General features: G+C 47.9%; 7 protein-coding genes across 7 annotated transcripts; 4 read left to right on the forward strand and 3 right to left on the reverse strand.

Moving 5' to 3' along the window:
* The first annotated feature begins 2,410 nt into the window (after positions 1-2,410).
* L228DRAFT_217283 (MFS transporter) lies at positions 2,411-4,819 on the forward strand. Its single transcript, XM_018330148.1, has 3 exons — positions 2,411-3,398; positions 3,475-4,304; positions 4,475-4,819. The coding sequence occupies exons 1-3, from the start codon at positions 2,763-2,765 to the stop codon at positions 4,656-4,658; spliced, it is 1,650 nt and encodes a 549-aa protein (XP_018190454.1). The 5' UTR covers positions 2,411-2,762; the 3' UTR covers positions 4,659-4,819.
* A 541-nt stretch (positions 4,820-5,360) lies between these two features.
* Positions 5,361-6,791, reverse strand: L228DRAFT_236059 (hypothetical protein; the record flags this gene model as incomplete). The annotated part of the gene is made up of 1 exon (XM_018330785.1): positions 5,361-6,791. The coding sequence occupies one exon, from the start codon at positions 6,789-6,791 to the stop codon at positions 5,361-5,363; it is 1,431 nt and encodes a 476-aa protein (XP_018190455.1).
* Positions 6,792-8,228: 1,437 nt separating this feature from the next.
* Positions 8,229-9,347, reverse strand: L228DRAFT_236060 (hypothetical protein; the record flags this gene model as incomplete). The annotated part of the gene is made up of 1 exon (XM_018330786.1): positions 8,229-9,347. One exon carries the CDS (start codon positions 9,345-9,347, stop codon positions 8,229-8,231), a length of 1,119 nt encoding a protein of 372 aa, XP_018190456.1.
* Positions 9,348-9,596: 249 nt separating this feature from the next.
* On the forward strand, positions 9,597-10,296 carry L228DRAFT_58123 (hypothetical protein). The gene is made up of 2 exons (XM_018336726.1): positions 9,597-10,164; positions 10,236-10,296. The coding sequence occupies exon 1, from the start codon at positions 9,750-9,752 to the stop codon at positions 10,086-10,088; it is 339 nt and encodes a 112-aa protein (XP_018190457.1). The 5' UTR covers positions 9,597-9,749; the 3' UTR covers positions 10,089-10,164; positions 10,236-10,296.
* A 31-nt stretch (positions 10,297-10,327) lies between these two features.
* Positions 10,328-11,553, reverse strand: L228DRAFT_280200 (DUF1295-domain-containing protein; the record flags this gene model as incomplete). Its single annotated transcript, XM_018335764.1, has 3 exons — positions 10,328-10,541; positions 10,599-11,119; positions 11,190-11,553. The coding sequence occupies 3 exons, from the start codon at positions 11,551-11,553 to the stop codon at positions 10,434-10,436; spliced, it is 993 nt and encodes a 330-aa protein (XP_018190458.1). The 3' UTR covers positions 10,328-10,433.
* Positions 11,554-12,667: 1,114 nt separating this feature from the next.
* On the forward strand, positions 12,668-15,590 carry L228DRAFT_243650 (alpha/beta-hydrolase). Its single transcript, XM_018331736.1, has 4 exons — positions 12,668-13,112; positions 13,181-13,660; positions 13,720-14,572; positions 14,643-15,590. The coding sequence occupies exons 1-4, from the start codon at positions 13,110-13,112 to the stop codon at positions 15,434-15,436; spliced, it is 2,130 nt and encodes a 709-aa protein (XP_018190459.1). The 5' UTR covers positions 12,668-13,109; the 3' UTR covers positions 15,437-15,590.
* A 773-nt stretch (positions 15,591-16,363) lies between these two features.
* On the forward strand, positions 16,364-17,652 carry L228DRAFT_236064 (Aha1domain family protein; the record flags this gene model as incomplete). Its single annotated transcript, XM_018330787.1, has 4 exons — positions 16,364-16,586; positions 16,697-16,779; positions 16,891-17,538; positions 17,611-17,652. The coding sequence occupies 4 exons, from the start codon at positions 16,364-16,366 to the stop codon at positions 17,650-17,652; spliced, it is 996 nt and encodes a 331-aa protein (XP_018190460.1).
* Between the last annotated feature and the right edge of the window lie 1,648 nt (positions 17,653-19,300).

Here is a 19,300-nt window from a genome sequence, read left to right on the forward strand (position 1 = left end):
AGTAAAACAGGTAGATTGCAGCTTTAGAGTCGCGAATCCATGCAGGATTTCCAATAGTATTAAAACACGGCAGGAATTGGGTTGATGGATAGACGTTGGTGAAACGATGGGTGGGCTTACCTTCCATGCCAGAGGCTTCCCTCGTGCTGATGACCGTTGCTCGTATGTGTCCACCTTGCCTCACTTGCGCATTGGGTCCAGATCCCGCCATGGACGACGACCTGGCGGAGGCCGCGTTCCATTCTTGGGGATTATACTGCCCTGCGAATGTAGTGGAATGTCGTGAAGGCATTGGCGACGTGCCTCTCAGCGCACTGCTGGGCGAGTCTGAATACGTTGAAGGGTCATAGGCGGAGAAGGGGCTAACGAGCGAAGTCGTTGACGCAGGAGTTTGGGCACTTGATGGCCCATGGAGATGCTGCGTTCGAGACAAATTCGTTGTCAGGGTGGGAGGCTGTAAATGCTCGCGCCGCCGCGGGCTTGGACCACCAGCGGCGATATGGGCAAAAGCTAGATCCGAAGCCATATCGTGTAGCCTTTCCTACTACTGCCAGTTTGATCCCGTTACAGAATTGACGGCGGCTGTTGGAAGGCGCCTCGAGGCTCGTCAATCAAAAGATATGATAATACTGTGCCTCTTGCCTGCTCCAACCATCATGCGACATGTCGCTTCAGAGGTTGTCATGCTCATAAAACAAAGCAGAGCCCCAGAACGCTCGACAACACCAACTCGACGCCTCGTTGTGACGGACCTGAAACGAATAGCTAGCGCAGAGTGCAACCTGCAGCGGGGTTAGGTCCATGGCCCTATCAACAATAGAATAATGTGGCCCAAAGTGACAGGCCGTTGCCGAACAAGGCAACACTATTCGCTGTAAGGGAGACTAGAACGGCAGTCACCAAAAGAATCGCGTTCGAAATGCATGGGCCGGAATACGCGTGTTGGTGAAAGGATATGCATCCGCGGACCTCGAGTGTTGCTATTCTTCGCAACCCCGGGGGTTCATCTTTGCGGGTCCATGGTACAGTAGTGGACAATCAGGTCACTAAGAGGTCACTAAACTCAAAGGCGAGTCTCGTCCCGCTGCGGGTGAGCCAATGAAGCGAGACAGTGGAGCAGCCCTCCTCGCTCCAACATCGATCCAACATTGCGGGCGCTTAGAGAGGGACCGGGCGAGTGATGGAGGTGCATTTCCGACCTTTTGCATCACCTTCTTGACCGGTCACGTCCCCAATAAAACGTGTTATTCTCGCCATTATGAGCAATCCGATCGCTCCGTGGCTGACAAAGGGTGACACATGAGATGTTTGTGTGTATACCCTAGGCGCTCTGTTGATTACTTGCAGAATAATCAAGCACTATAGGCGAAAGAGATTAATGAGCAGATATTGAACCTTCTTGAAAAGCATAGCATAATTACCACGGTATCAAATCTTATTTCAAGCGTTTTCTAGTCTCTTTCTAGGTACATCAAAAGTTGAAATGAGCAGGAGCCTCTTCGTACTGCGTGTGGAACCTGGGATGTCTCATCACGTGATTGAATGCTGGCTCTTCCAACCTCCCAACAATTGAACTCGACATAAATCTAATGCCAATTGTGACGTTGGAAAGAAGAAGATTTCTTGAACAGACGCAACTGAAAGACCATGTATGACTTAATGAAGTCTATGCTAACATCAAGGCAGTCTGCGCAACATCAGAGAGTATCCTACCCAGCTCGTGGCATGTGACGAGCAACCCTCTTTGCCCTGTGATCGGCTTCTCCACGATCGATCCGAGTTGCTTATCGTTGCTCACTACTTCAACTAACGTAGGTGAGAGATAACTTAGACCACGGATATTTTTCGGAGAAAACCCTCTCATACGAGAATGCCATGGCTGCTACGAGAGCGAGCCATATCTGCCATTTCGAAATAGTTGCTAGCTATCATACAATAGCTTTCTGGCATGGCTTGGCCATAATAAAGGATACTAATCTACCTGGTATGGATTCGTACGCTACAGCGCAGTTGCAATAGTGTCAGCTTTAATATCCAACCCGAAGAATGTCTGAAGAAAACGATGACTTCGAGACAAGCATATAAAACGAAGACACTGAGACCAAGTGGTCTCCGCCGGGCTTACACATCGGTCAGGCTACGAGGCAGTAAAGATACTGTGCTGTGTACGAATATTACGCAGTAATCATCTCCACATCATATCAGTTCACAACGATCAATGTAATTGGCTAGCCAGCGTTGATTATTCCCTTATCAACGCCAGGGACGAAGTGTGGATGGATCCTCCTTTATCATGAAGTGCCCACTATTATTGACTCTCACTTAGCGGAGTATACTCATACCACGAAAACAACATTACAGATGAAGCTGCTCCCCATTCCTTGGACAAGCTTTAACTAGGGAAAACCACGGAAAAGTTACCTCTCGGCTTCGCTTACAGTACTTTTGCGGCAAGCCCGCACGATAACAGGTGGGGGATCCCGCCCCTGGCTTACCAGGAAAGGAAAGTTCATGCACTTATCTTAACAATTGCTGATAACCGTCGCTGATCGACGTCAACAAGGTTACTTGCAAGCTTGCCATTGGAGCTGTATCTACAACGCTTCCCGGCGCAATGGAACCTCATAATCATAATATGAAGAGGTACATAAGCTCAGGTCGGCCCAAGGGCTGTGAGGAAAAGTAGGTACAGGCCGTGGCTCTGAACATCGTCAATTTACAATCCTTTCTTCCTGAGCACGCTTTGCTAGGGAATTGCCATCATGTCCTCCGTACAAGATGCAATTCCGGGCACAGTTCACCTCGTTGATGTCGAGGGGACTATGCATGCCAAACACTCGTCGGGACGACGAGATGTTGTGCTTGTTCCTGCGCCCTCGGCCGATCCTGATGACCCTCTGAACTGGTCTCCACGACGTAAATTGCTCTCTACGAGCTGCATGTGCATGTATACGCTCATGGTTGGTATCGCTTCGGCAGCGATTTACTCTGTCTTGGAGCCCATTTCAGCAGACACCGGCCTGAGTTTGGGTGATCTGAATGCAGGAACGGGATACATGTTCCTCTTCTTTGGCTGGGGTTGCTTAGTCTGGCAGCCATTGGCGCTGCAATATGGAAAGAGACCCGTCTATCTCTTCTCTATCCTTGCGACCATGGCCATTATGCTTTGGGCACCATATACCAAAAGTAACGGCCAATGGATTGCCAACAAGATCCTTCAAGGCTTCTTTGGCGCACCCATTGAATCACTTTGCGAAATTTCTGTGACAGACATTTACTTTACGCATGAACGAGGCGCATACATTGCACTCTACGGATTATTCTTGGCGGGAAGTAATTTCCTTGCGCCCGTTCTCTCCGGCTTCATCAACGAAGGTCAAGGATGGAAGTGGGTTCTGGTACGTTTTGCCGTGTCCTCTTTTCGTTCTCTCTACATTTGCATTTTCTTATGGGAACTAACTCCACGTAAAACAGTACTGGTGCGCCATCTTCAATGCCATCGGCTTCGTCTATCTCTTCTTTTTCATGGAGGAAACCAACTTTGTCCGCACGACACTCACAACTACGGAGCCCCCATCTGACTGCCGCTTGAACACGCCGCCATCAGAGGAAGTGCCCGCTCCGGAAACCGAAAAGGAAAAGGCAGTTGAACCCAGAAATCACACAGTCGAACCAGCCGTAGAAGAGGGAATCTCCTACAGCTTCAAAAAGAAAACATATCTGAACAAACTCGCTCTTTTCCAACAAAGCGATTTGCGCAAAGAGAACAGCCTGCTCTCCATGATGACCCGTCCCTTAATCTTCATGACCTTTCCCGTCATTTTCTACGCCGGCTTCTCCTACGGTTCGAATCTCATCTGGTTCAACGTGCTCAACGGCACCGCATCCCTCATTTTGGGATCCAAACCGTACAGTTTCCCTTCCTCTATGGTTGGCCTATCGTATGTCTCGCCGTTGATTGGTGTCGGTATTGCTGCCTTTTACACTGGACCTATTGGCGATCGAATCGTACTTAAAATGGCCCGCCGCAACCACGGAGTCATGGAGCCCGAGCACCGTCTTTGGCTGTTCACCCCGTCCTTGTTGCTTATTCCCGCATTTCTGATCCTCTGGGGCGTAGGCGCCGCCCATGCGGTGCACTGGTTCGGTCTCGTATTTGCCATGTGCATGATTGCCTTGACAAACACGATTGGTCTGCAGCTCAGTGTCAGCTACGCTATTGATTCGTATCGCGATTTGAGTGGTGAAGCCATGATTACTGTGATTATTATTCGGAATACCATGAGTTTTGCCATTGGATATGGGTGAGTTACTGTCTTCTCTCCCCCCTATCTTTCTATTCTTTCTATCTCTTTTTCTTTTTCTCTTCTCTTCTCTTGTTTTCTTTCTGTCTTTTTTTCTTTCTTTCAGAATTTGGTCTTATCTTTTACGTTTGCTGTTAAAAGTAGCAAAAATAAACGCTAACGTCATCTAGTATCACCCCCTGGGTCACCAACATGGGTCTTCAAAATGCATTCATTGTTGCCGCATTTGCCGGACTGGCTCAATGTTTCACCTTTTTCATCTTTGTCAAATACGGCCGCCGACTGCGCGAGCTCAGCAGAGCTCGATATTGGCGTTACGTGCAGCAGTCTTCGCGAATGGGACTGGCTCATTAAGTCTTCTCTTTTCTTACCTTTCTCCCCTTTGACTTTTGTTTTCTTTCTTTCTCTTCTCCACCTCTTCGCCTTTTATTGTCACGACTTGTAATTTTGTTGTAATGCATAAAGCATACCGACATAATCAATAGACCGAAAATAAATTAATAAATACAGAGACGAGTAATGTTGGGATATGAGAACCAATATGAGAACCAATATAACAATAACTAGCCACGACGATTATGATAACGCCACATTGCCTCACCCAATGTCCATGCAACATGAATCTCGTAAATGATACCAATACTAACACCCAATACCAACTCTAGATACTCCTGATTCCTGCACGTGCGTCGTCGTATCAATGGTGGATTCGCTGTTCCTCGCAACTCCGTCTTTGTGTTCTTTCCCATTTAACCCCTTCACATCCTGACGAAATGAACCGAAATGAAACCGAAATGAGATCAAATAGATAGATAAAACCTCTGAGAAATCGAAAAAAATAGGTGGTTAGATATGTAGACCGAAATCAAGGGGGGGAAAGACAGAATGAAAATGAATTTCTCGTAGAAAAAAGACAAAGCGATACCAATCATAGAAAATAGGGTAACAATAAGAGCTAATGAAACTTGAATCAAAAGAAGAAACAGAAAAAAGAAACTGAATAAAAAGAGAAATAGAAAATGAGATAACGATAAAAAAATATGCAGAGCAAAACAACTAAGATATCCACCCCAGTCCAAGGAGCACATGCGGCGGCGAGACTGGCGGGGAGACATGACTCAATCGGGCGCCCTGCTTGCGACGAGCGTCGACCACGCGCGCGATATCCTCGTCGACAACGCCCTCAAGAGTGACTTTGGTCTGGCGCGGCAGCCACCGCAGGATGTGAAACGCATTGGTGTACACGGTACGACCGGTCAGCGGAATACGAGGCTCGTTGAGCTCGTCCATGGTCGGAGGAGAAATGACGGGTGGAGGCGAAGGGTGAACTGGATCAGTGAGAGTGTTGAAATCGTGTGTGGTGCCTGCGGTCAGGTTTACAGGCGTGGATGTCGGGGATGCAGTGGTGGTGGTGGTGGTGGTGTTTGGAGCGCTTGCTGCTGATAATAGCGATGCGGTTAGAGGGGGAGGGCGGGGCGCGGCAGATGCGGGCTGAGGTGGACTAATGGATGTAGGGGTAGCTGATATTTGGTTCGTTGCAGCGGCAGCGGCAGCGGCAGAAAACTCAAGAGACTCAGCGTCCTCTGCATCCTGGTCATTCTCGTTCTCATCGTCATCGCCGAGTTCGTCGTCTTCTTCTTCTTCTTCGTCTTCCTCATCGAGCGGGCCGGTGTTCTCGGGGAACAGCTGTGGCAAGACAATGACAAAAGTGCGCAGACCCCAACAGTAGCGCAAACCCAGACGGACAACATCGGTGAATTGCTCGAGGATATCATGATGTGAAGATATCACGAGCCGCACGTGCCGGATCAACGAGCGGGTGCGCTGATGCAGCCCTACAAGCGTAACAACAGCAGTCTCGATTTCCAACTCGAAAACGTTCTCAGAATATAGAATGGGACGAGCTTCGCGGCAGACGAGCTTGCATGTCATGAGGATAGTTGGGTCAATTGGATCGAAGACTTTACGAGGCGGGGCGCACGGCCTTCTCGTAGAGCTCGAGGGGCTGTTATGGTTCGTTGGTTGCGGTGGACTACCTGGTAATCGGCCGTTTTCACGGACATAAGGAGTCACAATCTGTGGTCGAATGAGTGGAGGAATTGCACTAATGCGAGGCGTATGACCGAGTGGATGCGTATTATTGTTGCGCTGAATGCTCCTACGCCGTACTCTTGCGGAGCGTTCAGATGTGGTACCATTTGCCGCTCGCAATTCAGCAACGCCGGCGTCCAATGCGTGGTTATATGCTACAATAGGCGTTTCGGAAGTGTTCGAATTGCCCGTATTCAAGGCGGCGGATTCGGCGCGCTGGATGGCGCGCTTGCTGCGAAGAAGAACCGGCTTGTCGCGACGCAAGAGAAGGCGGTAGATGTGCAGCCGTATTTCAGTAGGCAATTTGAAGAAGGGAAATGATTCTTGGGAAGTGGCTGTGGCATTTGGTGGAGGTAGTGGAATTGGGGGCGGTGGAGGAGGACGCTCGTCACTCATTGCGAATGTGGTAGCAGTTCTGGAATCCCGCCGGATTAGACGAAGACAGTTGATAAAGCTATGACCACGCAGCGATGGCAGGTATAGCTTCTGAATTTGCGGACAAGAGAATCGAACAATGAAGTGAATTGATCTGTTATAGCGAAAGGACGAGCGAAGGATTATAACCCTCCCGAATCAGGAAGCTCCGAGGGTAGAGTCTCAGTGACGGAGACGCAATATTCCACGGGTAAGGCCGTGGCCTATTTGAATACAACGAGGACGAAAACTGTAATAAAAGAGTAACAGTCCTTACGATATGAAATCCATGGGAACAAGGAAAGATGCAGCAATGGCCGAAAGTGTCAGGATTATCGGAATGAGGGACTGCGGATCGGCCTCAGCTTAGTCTGAGAACTGGGGTCTCAGTGGGGGCTAGCGGCGGGATCACCCGGTAATTGGCGGGGTAAAAGGCAGTCACTCACCAGAATATGTGATATTTAGACTCTAGACCGGCCCATGTCTGCAGATACCCGAATATTATCATTCCACAGTTACACGGATGCCATCATGACTCTAATGAAATGGCGTATAATCCCTTAAACCCGGTCAAAACGAGCTGGTTTCTGAGGCGTAATCTTCTCTTCGTGGAGTCGGAGCGGTGAGACATCAAGCATTGTCGACGCCGCAAAAGTTCGACATAGCCATGTGTGCTGTTTAATACTCTCAAATGAAAATATCATGAAGATTGTGCTTGGGAGATTTCGATACTGCCGACGTGAAAGTCTGGGCATAATGGAGTTTGCTAAAGGGCTTTCATTTGTTATTTCCACTAAAATGAATCTTTATGCAGATCAATGCTCTATGGTTATTACAAAAAGCCCTAATTTAGAACTGAATATTGATGAGTATGCCAGTAACCTTTGCCTAAATCATGCAGATGCTCCCGTAACCATATCCCTGAATTCATGTATGCACACACCCATGCATGAAACAGACTAAACATGTCATAGTGCATTCAGTCAGCAAAGTGTCACCCTCTAATGGTCAGAGGTTGAAGACTCCGAAAGTCCAGGCCAGAGAGGTTTTCGAGTTCGGAGAACAAAGAAACCGGTCTCGTTATACGCGGGTTTCAGAAAATAAACAACAACGTCCAGGAAGGTAATCGGCTAAGATTGGTTTTCTGCGACCATCGGCTTAGCACACCTAGCTCCTATGGATGGCGGACGAAGACACGTCCCCATTGGAGATGAGGCAAGCTTGCTTCGAGCTTTACGTTTCATCAAGCCTTCCCATATCGAAAGCTCTAAGGATACCCCGATAAACTGCCATCGGAAAGAGTGGGGGCCAAAACATTGTCAAACGATTGGCCTACTCAAAGTGATATCACTGTAATATATGAAGTAGGGTAATGCTTTTCGATCCATCCACCAGACCATGTAAACATGGTCACGCCGGTCACGCCGACATCAAATCCTCCTTGGCCATTCTCTTTCCTACCAAGCCCGTGGCAGCCAGAATCGCGTACCGCACCCTATCAATCCCCAACTTGGCATTTACACTGTTCTTCTTTTCCAGTCCCTTCTCAGCACTGCAAGCAATAATTTCTCCTAATGCTGGAGGTCCATCTCGTCTGCGGGGCTGCACTACTTTTCTGAGCTCCTGAAACACCTGCTTCAGCATCTCCATTCTATCACCAGGAACTTTTGTAAACAAATTCCTTCCTCGCGGGCGAACCAGTTTATCCGTTTTCGAGAGCACAATCTGATGAGGAATAGCATGATACCGTAATGCTTTAAGTAATTGTATGTCTCCCGCTTTGGGCCCATGCTCTGGATCCAAGAGTAGAAAAACGCGGCGTAGCTGTTTCCTGCCGATGAGATATTTCATAATCTCTTTGCCCCACTCTTCGTGACTGCCCTTGCCGTAGCCAGGCATGTCGAGAACTGTCAGACGGCCATCGTTGACAGAAATGGCATTCATGGTGCGTGTTCGACCAGGTTTGCTGGATGTATAACATAATTTGCGACCAAGAATGGCATTGAGAAGACTTGATTTGCCTACGTTAGAGCGACCCAAAAAGGCGACTTCAGGCGCGGAACTTTTAGGAGTTTCTCGAAATGTGCCTATTGTCCATAGCATCTCGGGTTTTCGCCGGGTAAAGAAGTCGTCCGCATCAGAGAGCGCCGAGGGCGTGGGCTCGGAGGTTTCCCAGTGGTATGCGAACATGGAAGACTCAACCTTTATGGGCTTGGTCGATACTGACTTTTCTTCGACTTCCTCTGTGGCATTGGGATTTTTCGTAGCCGCAGAGTCAGGAGACCTAGAACTTATTCTACTGCCACTAGATCTGGTACGAGGCTGATTTAGAGCTGAACTCGAGCGGGAGATCGTCGAAAATGATGTCGTAGATGAGGCCCCTCGAGGTATATGTGTAAGAGACCCTCTCGAAGCAGCCGGTGTTGCGTTGCGGCGGGCTTGCAAGTGAATGAAGCTACTTCCGCCTCGTTGGAGGGCTGATTGTTGTTGGCGCAGGCATGATCTGCATACGAATGGAGAAATTGAGTTGAAGAACATCCCCACGATTTGAGCTCCACTGGGACGTAAAAAGAGAAAATATGCCCAGCTGATCAGTTGCGTTGAGGTCTGGGGACTAGCAGGATTAAGCAGTCTGCGGAAAGCTTCGCGGAATAAAATAATGCACGGACCGGTTTGATAGCCGCTCTAATTTGTGGCTGAGGCTCCGAAGTGTGGCTTGACAGCTTTGTGCGGAATCCTCGCCACGGTTCGTTCTCGCCTTAGAATCCGTTTACAGAACAACCATCAGCAACAATAATATCAATTCCTCGCGAAGAACCTCGTTTCCTTTCAATTGAAGCGGCTGCTTTGGACTAAAATCTGTGAAAAGACTCAGCGACTCGGAGTCTCCTCTCAGAACGCCTATTGCGTAAGACGTTTCTGTCTTAAATATCATTAACAATGGCCACTTCCTCCGCTCCCCGCCATCAGCTACGCTCTCTATACCGCTCCCTTCTGCGCGAGTTGCCTGCCCGACCCCTCTCGGCTCCTTCCCCTCTTCAGCAGCGCATCCGGGATCAAATGTCGACGGGCTTTGAGGCCTCTACCAGCCAATCCTCGCACGCTCCCTCCGATGTCGAGCACATGGAACAATTCGTGCAATATGTCCGCGCACAGCGGATGTATGTGACCCTCTTGGAGAGGTACAACCCGGGAATGTTGATGGATGAGGAGGAGAAGTTGCGCTTAACAGCGCGGCGAGTGGGCATGGAAATGCCTGAGTCATTCAACAAGGAATAGAAGAAGGGGGGCGGCTGAAGACGAGGGGCTGGGATAGTTCAAAGATGAGAGGAATTCTATTTTATCGACGCTAGATGTACGTTCGGATACGTTTTTAATGAATATATATGAGATTCGAGCTTATACTGACTTGCAGTGGTTCGACAGATCAAAATCAGGAGTTTTGTGGACGGTATTAGTTTATGGTCAATTTCAGATTCTTTCGAATACACGGGCTACGACCGCTTTTTTCGAAAATTGCATTTTTCGGGTGTATTAATTATATTTGAACATTATCCTCTTCAGCGCCAACATCTCCCGGTATTGGAAATGCTGTTTACAATTTTCGGAAGATCACTCTATATTTCACAACTTGGGTATGAACATGGGAGTGTTCTTCTTCCACTCCTGGTAATCCTTCCGATCTCCATACCGCTTGTCATATTTCTCTTCGCTGAGAGGCACGCCCGAGACCTGGTAACGACGAGTGGTCAATTTTCGAATCAGGCGTCCACAAGTTGCAGAACATACCTTTAGCAGCAGAAAGCTCACAAATGCCGGGCTGGCGCCTGCCATTGCGAGGGCAAGCACCCTACCCCCAAGCGCGCCTGACAGACCCATACCTGCCTGGCCTATGTTGCTCATCAACACACCACCAGCAAGGGTCGCAATACCCGTCCATAGAGTACTCTCTCCAAAGTAATTGGGGTGGCGACTCTTCCCCCAGAGTCCTCGCGTCAGAAATTCTTCTTCGTGTTTCTTCTCTTTCTTCTCTTGCATCCACTTGCTCTTTTGTCTGTCTGCTGTGACCTCGAAGCTCAAACCGCCTACGTAAAGTAGGATGCCGAGAATGTCTGTAAGGCCAATTGCGGGGAGAGCTGCCAATGCAGTTGCAGGCACCGCGTTAACAGAAAGAACCGGAAGTAAGCACAGGGAAACCCAGGTAGCTTGAGCAATAAAAGCTCCGGAAAATTTGGGAGCCGAGTTTCGGATGCTGTCGAATCTAGAATCCTTTCCTTCTGCATTTATCCGCTGGAAAAGGAACGATCCAACTGTAGCTCAGTTCATTAGAGAAAAGACAAAATAAAAGGTTTTAAAGGGTTCTTTCATCTCTGGACTCACGTCTACAGGCCCAGATCGTAACAGCGGCGCTCAGGAAAACCTGCCGCCAGTTGAAAATTGAACTGCTTGCAGCAGCAGTTCCAGTGATGCTAGCCCATAGGCTCGGCCAGGCCGGTTTCACTGCCCCAGTAAGAGAGGCAGCAGCACGGGCACGAAGGGTTGGAAGATACAAGCTCAAGGCGGTACAGGAGAGGTAGGTGATAGACCCGGAGAGATCATAAAAGCGTTCAGAGCCAGCCAGAATAGAGGGAATGGCAACGGCAGCTTGGATCGTATAGGCCAATGCAATGGGTGGAACGAGATTACGCAGAAACGGATTCCGGAAATCCGTCAAACGGAGAATGGAATTTAAGAGGGGAACCATTTTTGCAATCCACAGGCATGCAACATCTGGTGAGCAAAAGCGAAGGGGAAAAGGTTTAAGTAGTACCCATCCTCAATTGCACCTTTGTCTTTTGCATTGACAATGTCATGCGGGGAGAAAGGCGGCATTGTTTTGAGCGCGGGCGTTAACTGAAAACAGACCAGATTTGGGGCTGACAAGAGCTTCTATGACGACACCACTCAGGATAAGCAATAGCGTGTTGGACAACGTCGACTGGACCGTTGGCATGAAGATTTTTTTATTTCTGCAGTGATGCAAAAACAAATACCTGAAATGGAACTAATGGGACATATATGACCCTTAATTGTCCAAGCGATACTTGCTTTGAAGTTCAGCCGCTTGGCGATGAAGTTTACATGAATGGACCCTTAGAAGGTGTCACAGCTGCCGTGGTCTCGCTCTTTGCTCTGAATGCGGTAACTTCCTTAACCGGGCCATCGCCCCAGGGTCGCCGACTGTCAGGTAAATACAGTATTGCATTCGCGTTGCATAAGGTATGACTAGAATTTACTGATCAAAAGGGATCACTTTACGAGGTTTGAAGACAAGAAAATATACTTTTGGTAGATGAGAAGATCCGCTACAATAATACCCTGAACCGTTGGAAAATCAGGTACACCGTAACTTAGGAAGCTACTCCGACGTTCCTTCTTCACCGCACAGAGCGAATTAGGCTGCGGTTGTTGCTGCATGTGGCTTCCGGAGTAATTAGGTACAATGAACGGGTTCCTTGAGCTAATGGATGCCTAAAGTCCCTTCCCCGCCAGCCATCGACGGCGCTACTGTACACCTTCTACACTTTACCCCAATGGATGATCAAGTGAAAGAATTCCATCCCACCAGAATAAAAAAAAAAGCTAAAGGAAAAGATGGCCCTGATTAATGCTTCACATTTATTGCAATATTGCTGAAAAGGAGTTCAATGATCAAGTAGATGCGAAGACAACAGTGTATGGGTAGAATTAGCCGTACAGGGGTCCTCGATTCATGTGATGGTAGAGAGCAAACGACCAATTGGTGGCTGAAACCATACCCTGGGGAAGTCCCCATCACCTCCCGCGTCGCAACCGTAGACGTGCCGTGCAAGCTACATATGAGACCTCATTGCTAAACCCTCCTTCCAACCATACTATTTGGTTTGAAGTACAAGATTCTGCATCTCTGCTGCTTCCTTTCCATGAGTGCACTGAATTCGTGCACCCAGTGTGCACTCCTTCGGCCTTGATCCATGATTGCTGACCCCTCGTTGTCTTCCAAATCAGCCTCTCGTCCTCCACGGCTATCCGCAAGCAAAAGTATTCGAGGATCAAGCGTCTCTCTCTTAGTTCTTGCAAAATATTATACTCACTATAGATAATCGTCTCTACTTCCTCTCAGAAACTCGACTTCTGTTCAATTGCATGCCTGTCCAGCTCCACGCTCTTTACGCCGCTTCCGCATCAACGCTACCCTCGTAATCACAACATCTATTCTTATGCCATATCAAGCTTTCTTGCTTCGTTACGGAAAGTTTCTATGTGATAATGTTTAATCAAATGGTAAATTCCTTGTCTGGGGCTTATCTTACATAATTTACATTTCTCAACAAGCTAATTCTCGGGAATAGTTGCATCCCGCTTCCACGGCCTTGGCTGCGACCTGGGCGCTAGCACTTCTCTTTGCTCCGGTTTCTCAGGCGCAATTTCCGCCTCCAATTACACCAGACTCTAACTTGACAACTATATTATCGCCAGTAAATGGGAACATCTCTATTACCTACAAGTCACCTCCTCCCGGGACCTGCACTACTGTGTTTCCCAACCAGAAGCAATACACGGGGCATGTACAACTTCCGCCATATACGCTCGCTCCCGTCCAGCAGAATTACTCGATCAATACTTTCTTTTGGTTTGTCGAGGCTCGGGAATCTCCAGAAACAGCCCCTCTAACGATCTGGCTTAATGGCGGACCGGGTGGCAGTAGTATGATGGGAATGTTTCAAGAAAACGGACCCTGCGAAGTTGTGGAGCTGGGATTGAATGAATGGGGCACCAAGGCTCGAGATTGGGGCTGGGACAGAAGCTCTAACATGCTCTATGTTGACCAGGTATGCCTCGAAAGCATACTGCCCTTCTAGAACGACCTTTTTGCTCACTCGTGCGCCAGCCCAATCAAGTAGGCTTCTCATACGATATACCAACGAATGTGTCTCTCGACCTCCTTCGTAACAATTACGTCGAACCTCCAACACAATTGCCTTCGGGAGCGCAACCATACGCCTTTTTAAACGGCACGTTTGGTTCGATGCAGAATTACACAACCGCCAACACAACTGAAATTGCAGCCTACTCTATCTGGCACATGCTTCAAGGCTTTTTGGGATCATTTCCTCAATACAATCCAGGATTTCGGATTGACACAAACGAGACTTCACCGGCGGGAGTGAATCTGTTTGCAGAAAGTTACGGGGGCAAATACGGCCCGGGCTTTGCTTCTGTCTGGGAAGAACAAAACATGAGGCGCATGAACGGATCTCTTCCACAGAATGGCACGCTGGAAATCCAATTACAAGCACTGGGTATCGTAAACGGCTGCATCGATGATCTCATCCAGGCGCCTTTCTACCCTTACATGGCCTATAATAATAGCTACGGCATAAAAGCAATTAGCGCATCTGCGGCGCAGAATGCGCTCGACAGCTTCAGTGCACCAGGAGGTTGTCGCGATGCTATTTTGGCATGTCGCAAGGCTGTAGCGGAACAAGATCCGAACAATGACGGCAACGTGCCTGACGTCAATGATCTCTGTATCGATGCAGAAGCCATTTGCCAGACAAATGTCACCGATCCCTATACTGTATCAAATCGAGGGCAGTATGACATTCGACACATGAACCCTGATCCGTTTCCCCCAGGCGAATATCGAGAATATCTGAACCAGGGAAATTTCCTCGCGGCGATTGGGGCTCGAACAAACTATTCGGAGGTTAGCAATTTTGTAAATGGCGTTTTCATAACTAGTAAGTCTCATTTCTCCTTTCATCCGACTTCTTCTCCTCCTAGTCCATACTCACTCTAGTATCTGTACAGCTGGCGATCCTGAAAGAGGAGACCAGATCTCCCAGCTCGCTTACCTTCTTTCCAAAGGCGTCCGGGTAGCGCTCATTTATGGTGATGCGGACTATATTTGCAATTGGTATGGCGGTCAAGCAGCTTCCTTCGCTGTCGCGCAAGCATCGAACTACACGCCATTCTACAATGCAGGCTATGCAGATATTCAGGTGAATCAGTCTTATATTGGTGGCGCCGTCCGTCAATACGGGAACTTGTCTTTTTCGCGAGTCTATGACGCCGGCCACCTTGTCCCGGCCTACCAGCCGGAAACCGCATTCACCGTGTTTACTCGAATTATTCAAGGCACGAATATTGCTACTGGAGAGACTGTCAATTTGACAAACTTTGGGACGACTGGTAATGCGAATGCGACTCATACCAACAAAGCCGGGCCAGCCCCCAGTCCAACTTGTTGGATTCGAGCCATCGAAGATACTTGCACGGACCAGCAGAAAGTCATGATCATGAATGGACAAGGTGTGGTTATCAATGGCGTACTGTATGACAAAGCGAGCGATTGGAGCTCGCCAGCATCAACAGCAACGTCCAACGTTGGAGTTCCTGGTTCTTATCCTACAACCAAGACGGAAACTTCAGTCGTCACTCAGACTGCATCGGCAACAGTGACGTCCAGTATGCCGACCGGCGTGTACGTTGCGAGCGGGACGTCATCAAATGGGATGAAGAATGGGTCATTCTCTCTGGCGCCTGGATGGGCTCTACTTGGCTCACTTGTTTTAATGCTTTCCATGTCGTTTTACGGAATCTAAAATAGAAGCTGCCATTTCATTTCTAGCCGGAACATAGGCGTATGGGTGGGCATATCACTGATCTTGTTTGTCATGGCATCTGACTGCAAAAGTTTTGACTGAAGAAATTTGAAATAGAGATATTTGAAAGGCAAATATGAATATATTTACGGAGTATCTAAATTCCTCTTCTGATGTATCGGAAAGCATTTCAGAACTCGTGCAGAGTGCGGCATTTGCCGGGTGCACAGGCACTGATACCCACCAACAATTCTGGAGCCTTCTAGCGGTCGTTTAGGAGCGCAGTATTTGTACCTGAAAATCCGAGCACAACTTCGTGTTCTATTTGACAACATCTGTTTAATGAACCTCTTCGCTCTCTTCTGCCCTTTCCTACTCCCTTCTATCTGCTAACCTTAGCTTCAACATTTTACACTGTTGATTTAGTCTTTCTAATCAAGGTTTTGAAGTGTTCAATCTCTTTTCGAATTCTCATTCGATCCAACTGTCATCCTCACATCAGGTACGCTTTCTTTACCCATATCCCAGTCAACACAAAACAACATCCCGAGTATCATACTTTCCCTTTTTTTGTGATGAAAATTCCAGCTGGCACCAGTCCGAGATAGACTTGTACTCTTCTTGATGCGGATAAGCTGTTTGCGGGAGATTTGCTATCTCCTTAGTTTCTGAATTCACCTGTTAATCATCAATCATTCGCTGCTTATGATTCTGAGCAATGAACCAAAAGCTAACGATCAACCCCCGTGGGTCATTTAGGTGTGAAAATCTGAGCAGAGGTCGACTGAAAGATAAATTTGGGCTCGAATATTGTTTTAAGCGCTGGGCTGGGACCTTTTCTGAGTCATTCAGCGGGCACAGGCAGACGAACGACTCCTCATCACTGTAGATAGACAAGACGTAAAAAACTCCGGTTTCTTATCCAAGATGGTTCTTCACAACCCCAACAATTGGCACTGGGTCAACAAGGATGTCTCAGGCTGGGCGAGAGAATACCTCGAGACGACCCTGAAGGGAACTTCTGCGGAGGAAAACTCTGTCACTGCTGAGATCACCAAGCTGATCAGTATGGATGGCGACGTCGATGTGAGCCAGCGCAAGGGCAAGGTCATTACGCTGTTTGATGTGAAGCTTCAATTGGAGTATTCTGGTAGGATTTGCTCCTCTCCCATTTCCCCTTCGCCCATCCAGCCATCGTATAAGCCGTACAAACACCCACTACAATGAGGTCACAATTACTGACTCTCTGTCACATTGTAGGCAAGACCAAAGACGAGGAGGATGTCAGCGGCACCATTAAGATCCCCGAGGTGGCTCATGACACCGAGGAGGATGAATATGTTGTATGTTATGTTCCCGACGTTTCCTTGTCCCCTCGTGGAATACGCCACTCTTACCCAGGCGTCCTGAAACCCCCTTCATTTGCCATGCTAATATGCTCCCGCTTCCCCCAGTTTGACATCGACATCTACTCTGAATCCGGCTCCAAGCAACCCGTTAAGGATCTTGTACGATCAAAGATTGTTCCCCAGCTTCGCCAAAAGCTTTCTCAATTCGGCCCCGCTATTATCAGTGAACATGCGAGGGACCTCCAGCACGCTCCTGGCGTCGACCCCTCTGCCAGCTTCCGCAGCACCAAATACGTCTCTTCCTCGAGTGTGAACAAGTCTTCGGGCGACAAGCCTGCTGCTGCGAGCACTGCTACTTCGGCTGCTGCCGGAAAGCTCGTCAATGTCACCAAAGTGACCGATACCGAGGAGTTCCGCACCACCGCTGAGCAGTTGTACCTGACCTTCACCGACCCTCAACGCATTGCTGCCTTCACTCGCGCCCCTCCCAAGGTGTTTGAGGGTGCCAAAAAGGGCGGCAAGTTTGAGCTGTTTGGTGGCAACGTTGTTGGCGAATATACCGATCTCAACGAGCCCACCAAGATTGTCCAGAAATGGCGTCTTCAGCAATGGCCCGCTGGCCACTACTCGACGCTGGAGATCAACTTTGATCAAAACGATGTCGACGCCGTCACGCTCATGCGTGTCAACTGGGACGGTGTGCCTGTTGGTCAAGAGGACGTGACCAAGCAGAACTGGGGCGAGTACTACGTGGTAGGTTACATTCGTCCCTTCTGCCATCAATATTTTGTCCATCATCAAAGTACTAATCTATCGTCACAACAGAGGAGCATCAAGACCACCTTCGGCTTCGGCACTGTGCTATGAACGGGTTAAAGCACCAGCATTGGCACTTCTTTTCTTCAACTCTACCCCGCCCGTCTATTTTCCCGCAGACTTTTCCGATCCCGAAGTCCAGGTCACCACGCTTTCCCCACCATACGACTGTAGCACGCGCCTACTCGCCTGCTAAACGGAACTTTGTTTCCCTGGGCGTCCACCCAACCCTGTCAAGCATCGTTAACATTTTTTCTCTCAATCCTATTCTCCTTCCATTCCCCGCGTGACCAAACTCAGTCCAATATATCAAAGGAGAATGAAGAACGAAAGCGACGACGACGAGCGATGAGTCGACGAACGAAATTCTACATTACTTGTTCTGCTGTCCATTTGTTCCCTTATTATTATTATTTTTCTTCTCTTTTTTTCTCTTCTTTTTTTTTTTTAAATTCATCCAATCTTAGCGAAAATATAGTGGAGATGGCGTTTTTATTCTAGTCCCTAGTCCCAATTTATCGTCATACTTTGTGGCCTCCTTTTTTCCCCTCCCAAATTCCAATTTCCAAATATTCCCCCATCCCCGATTCCAAAAAAATATTAATAGAACTGCATTGTGTTCTTTCCAATGTCAACCATCTTTTTACGTGGCAATTATGTCTCGTACTAACTTCTAGCCCGGCAATATCAAATAATGATCATATTTCAAATCATATCCTTATCCGGCTGCTTCAATTGTGGAGACACGGCATCAAGTCTACTGAATAAACGGAGATGACAATTCCATTTAACTTGATCTCGTTATTTCATTTCCCCTCCCCGCTCCCCGCGCTTCCCCGGGTAGCACATCACTAGCCATCCACACAGTCGCATGTCCCTCTCTTTTCTGTCTTTTGTAAAGAATGACTTGGTCATACTAATAATAAAACGGATAACAGTTAATAAAATGGGACAGATTTCATAAAACGGGATAAAGGTAATACCAAATGGAACAGGGATAATAAAATGGAGTAGACGGAACAGATAATAAAATAAGAACATAGTCAATGGCATGGAATGGAATAGAATTTCTAAAATTAAGTGGAATATAAAAGTTCACCTCAATACTATACCTGAAGAGACACATAAATACTTCAAGGGACACACAAATTAATAGAGGGCAAAAGAGAGAGAGAGGATAAAAATGAGAATCATATCCGGCATAAGATTATCAATCATGAGCGTTATCAAAGCCTAAACCTATGCATTTATCATGACAATGACCTGGAAAAACCAGAGAGAGAGAGAGAGAGAGAGAGAGAGAGAGAGAGAGAGAGAGAGAGCAAAAAGCGCAATATGCCGAGAAGTTAAACGGACGAGGGAAAAGGAAATGCCATGCTCCATGTGAAAGCAAGACTGAGCCAAAAAGTAACGATAAAAAGGGGGGAAGAAAGGGGGCAATTGATAGAGCCGCTTCGCTACGCGAGCTTGAACTTCTCGAGTAATAGCGAAAAGAGGGCAAAAGCAGAAGCGAGAGGGAGAACCAAAAAAGAAAAAAAAAGCAACAAGTAAGCCGCCCAATAAAAGGTAAGGGACAAAGTGACAAAAGGGAGAAGAGAAAAACCCACGCCGCAATGCGTACGAAAATGGGAAGGGATATATTTTTTTCGAAGGAAACCTTGGAAAATGGAAGCAAGAAAGAGTTGTTGCCGAAAATTGT

The sequence above is a fragment of the Xylona heveae genome, assembly GCF_001619985.1.
Source record: "Xylona heveae TC161 unplaced genomic scaffold L228scaffold_2, whole genome shotgun sequence".
Classification (NCBI taxonomy): Eukaryota; Fungi; Ascomycota; class Xylonomycetes; order Xylonales; family Xylonaceae; genus Xylona; species Xylona heveae.